We start from the raw sequence: 1,779 nt of genomic DNA, 5'->3' as shown, positions 1-1,779 counted from the left end.
TTATTCACGCCAAACTTTCCCCCAAAAATTTCTCCTCTCTCTCTCCCTCCCTCCCTCCCTCCTCTCCATTTATTCACGCCAAACTTTCCCCCAAAAATTTCTCCGCTCCCTCCCTCCCTCCCTCCATTACTTGAGTGGAAACACTTCACCTCCTGCTTCGCTTCCTGCACCCATCTTCCTGCTTATCCTCTCTTTAATTTCTGCTTATCCTCTCTTTAATTTCTACTCTTCTCCATCCCCAAGAAGAGACAGCTGCATTGGTCAAGAAGGTATGAAAAATCTCTGCTCCACTGACAGCTTTCCCTCTCTCCTATCCCTCCTCTTGCATGACCTGCTCTTACTTTGCTCTTTCTTGATCTCCCACCCTCTCATCTTAGCTTATCTCCTTCTCCTCTTCCCTTACCTCCTCAAACTCCTCTTATTACTCTACCCCCTCCTCCTCTCCACCTTCCTTCTCCTCCTCGCTCTTCCCACAGTCACCTTTCATCTCCATGATTCTCCTCCAACCTCCTCTGAATTCCCTGTAACCACTTCCAGCGCAGTCCTCAACTTTCTTCGGGCTGAACTTGTTCCTGATGAAGCTAACTTTAGCTTAGTAGAGCAGCTCTGCTCTCTGTTTTTCGTTGATTCCCAGTACTGTTCCTACCAAATGGAGCCAGACAATGACTGTAATTCAGGCAACCAAAACACTCAGCTCGTTAGTTCTTTTCAAAACTACATCCTTTTAGAAGATACCAAATCTAACGATGAAATAGCAGAGAATTTGAGTGAGAAAACAGAGAAGACGAATTGTTTGGAGCACAGACCTCATAAAGATGAAGAAAACAACACCAAAGCCATTCTTCCAAGCCGAAAAGAACACAGTCGCAGACAATCAGAGATCCTTCAAAGAGATGGCTCAATGAGGAAGGAGAAGGAATGGAAGAGGACTCTGGCTTGCAAGCTCTTCGAGGAGAGGATGACCTACAAGCTCTGCGAAGAGAGGAAGGCCGTTGAAGGTGCTGAGGACATGGATTTGCTCTGGGAGGCTTATGAGGCTGATTCTGATAAGACTGAGAAGCAGAGGAAGGAGAAGGTTACAAAGAAAGCTGTGAAGGAAAAAGTGGAAGAGGAAGAAGAAGAAGAAGAAGATGCGTAGAGGAAGAAGAAGAAGAAGAAGAAGAAGAAGATGCAGAAGAAGGGTTATCAGGGCAGCTTTGTTGCTTGCAGGCATTGAAGTTGTCTGCTGGGAAGATGAATTTAGGAGTGGGGAGACCAAGCTTGATGAAGATATCCATGGCTTTGAAGGGAATCACAGTGTTTCACAGTGCAGGGAGGAGGAGAAAAATTACCAAGGCAGGCAAACTAGGTAGATGAGAGAGTAAAAAAGAAATATATTTTTTTATGTATTATTATGTATAAAATATTTAATATTTTGTATATAATAATATATAATAAAATATACATCGTTACTTACTTTCATCTTATATATTATTATGCATAGACGTTGAGCAATTAATAATCGCTGCAGTTGATAGTGACAGGGAAGAAGCACCCATCTCAGTAGTGTTAGCAGGAGAAGGGGTTAATGTGCTTGCATGTGTTTATAAGGATACAAAATAATGTGTCAAGAGGGACGGAGAGCTGTGCCTGGATAATGGACATGATACAATGGGACGGAGCGGAAGCTGGGAACTCCGTCGTATCACGTTTATTATCCGGAAGTAGCTCGCCTCCGAACTCCGAATGTAATATTTTCTCTTACAAGCAAGCTCAACTTCTTACTTTAGCAGTATCTTA

The 1,779-nt window shown here is 43.3% G+C and overlaps 1 protein-coding gene across 4 annotated transcripts; it reads left to right on the top strand.

The window, feature by feature from the left end:
* Nucleotides 1–74: 74 nt before the first annotated feature.
* LOC110038131 lies at nucleotides 75–1,765 on the top strand. 4 transcript variants are annotated; one of them, XM_020742900.1, is made up of 3 exons: nucleotides 75–1,130; nucleotides 1,166–1,348; nucleotides 1,511–1,765. In XM_020742900.1, exons 1-3 carry the CDS (start codon nucleotides 272–274, stop codon nucleotides 1,600–1,602), a joined length of 1,134 nt encoding a protein of 377 aa, XP_020598559.1. In that variant the 5' UTR covers nucleotides 75–271; the 3' UTR covers nucleotides 1,603–1,765. The 4 variants fall into 4 exon arrangements, with proteins under 4 accessions (XP_020598559.1, XP_020598561.1, XP_020598558.1 ...); XM_020742902.1 differs by having other exon boundaries at nucleotides 1,163–1,348; nucleotides 1,518–1,765; XM_020742899.1 differs by having other exon boundaries at nucleotides 1,163–1,348.
* The last annotated feature ends 14 nt before the right edge of the window (nucleotides 1,766–1,779 follow it).

The sequence above is a fragment of the Phalaenopsis equestris genome, unplaced genomic scaffold, assembly GCF_001263595.1.
Source record: "Phalaenopsis equestris unplaced genomic scaffold, ASM126359v1 Scaffold231461, whole genome shotgun sequence".
NCBI lineage: Eukaryota > Viridiplantae > Streptophyta > Magnoliopsida > Asparagales > Orchidaceae > Phalaenopsis > Phalaenopsis equestris.
The sequence above is the reverse complement of the archived record's forward strand: the minus strand, read 5'-3'. Positions and strand labels throughout refer to the sequence as shown.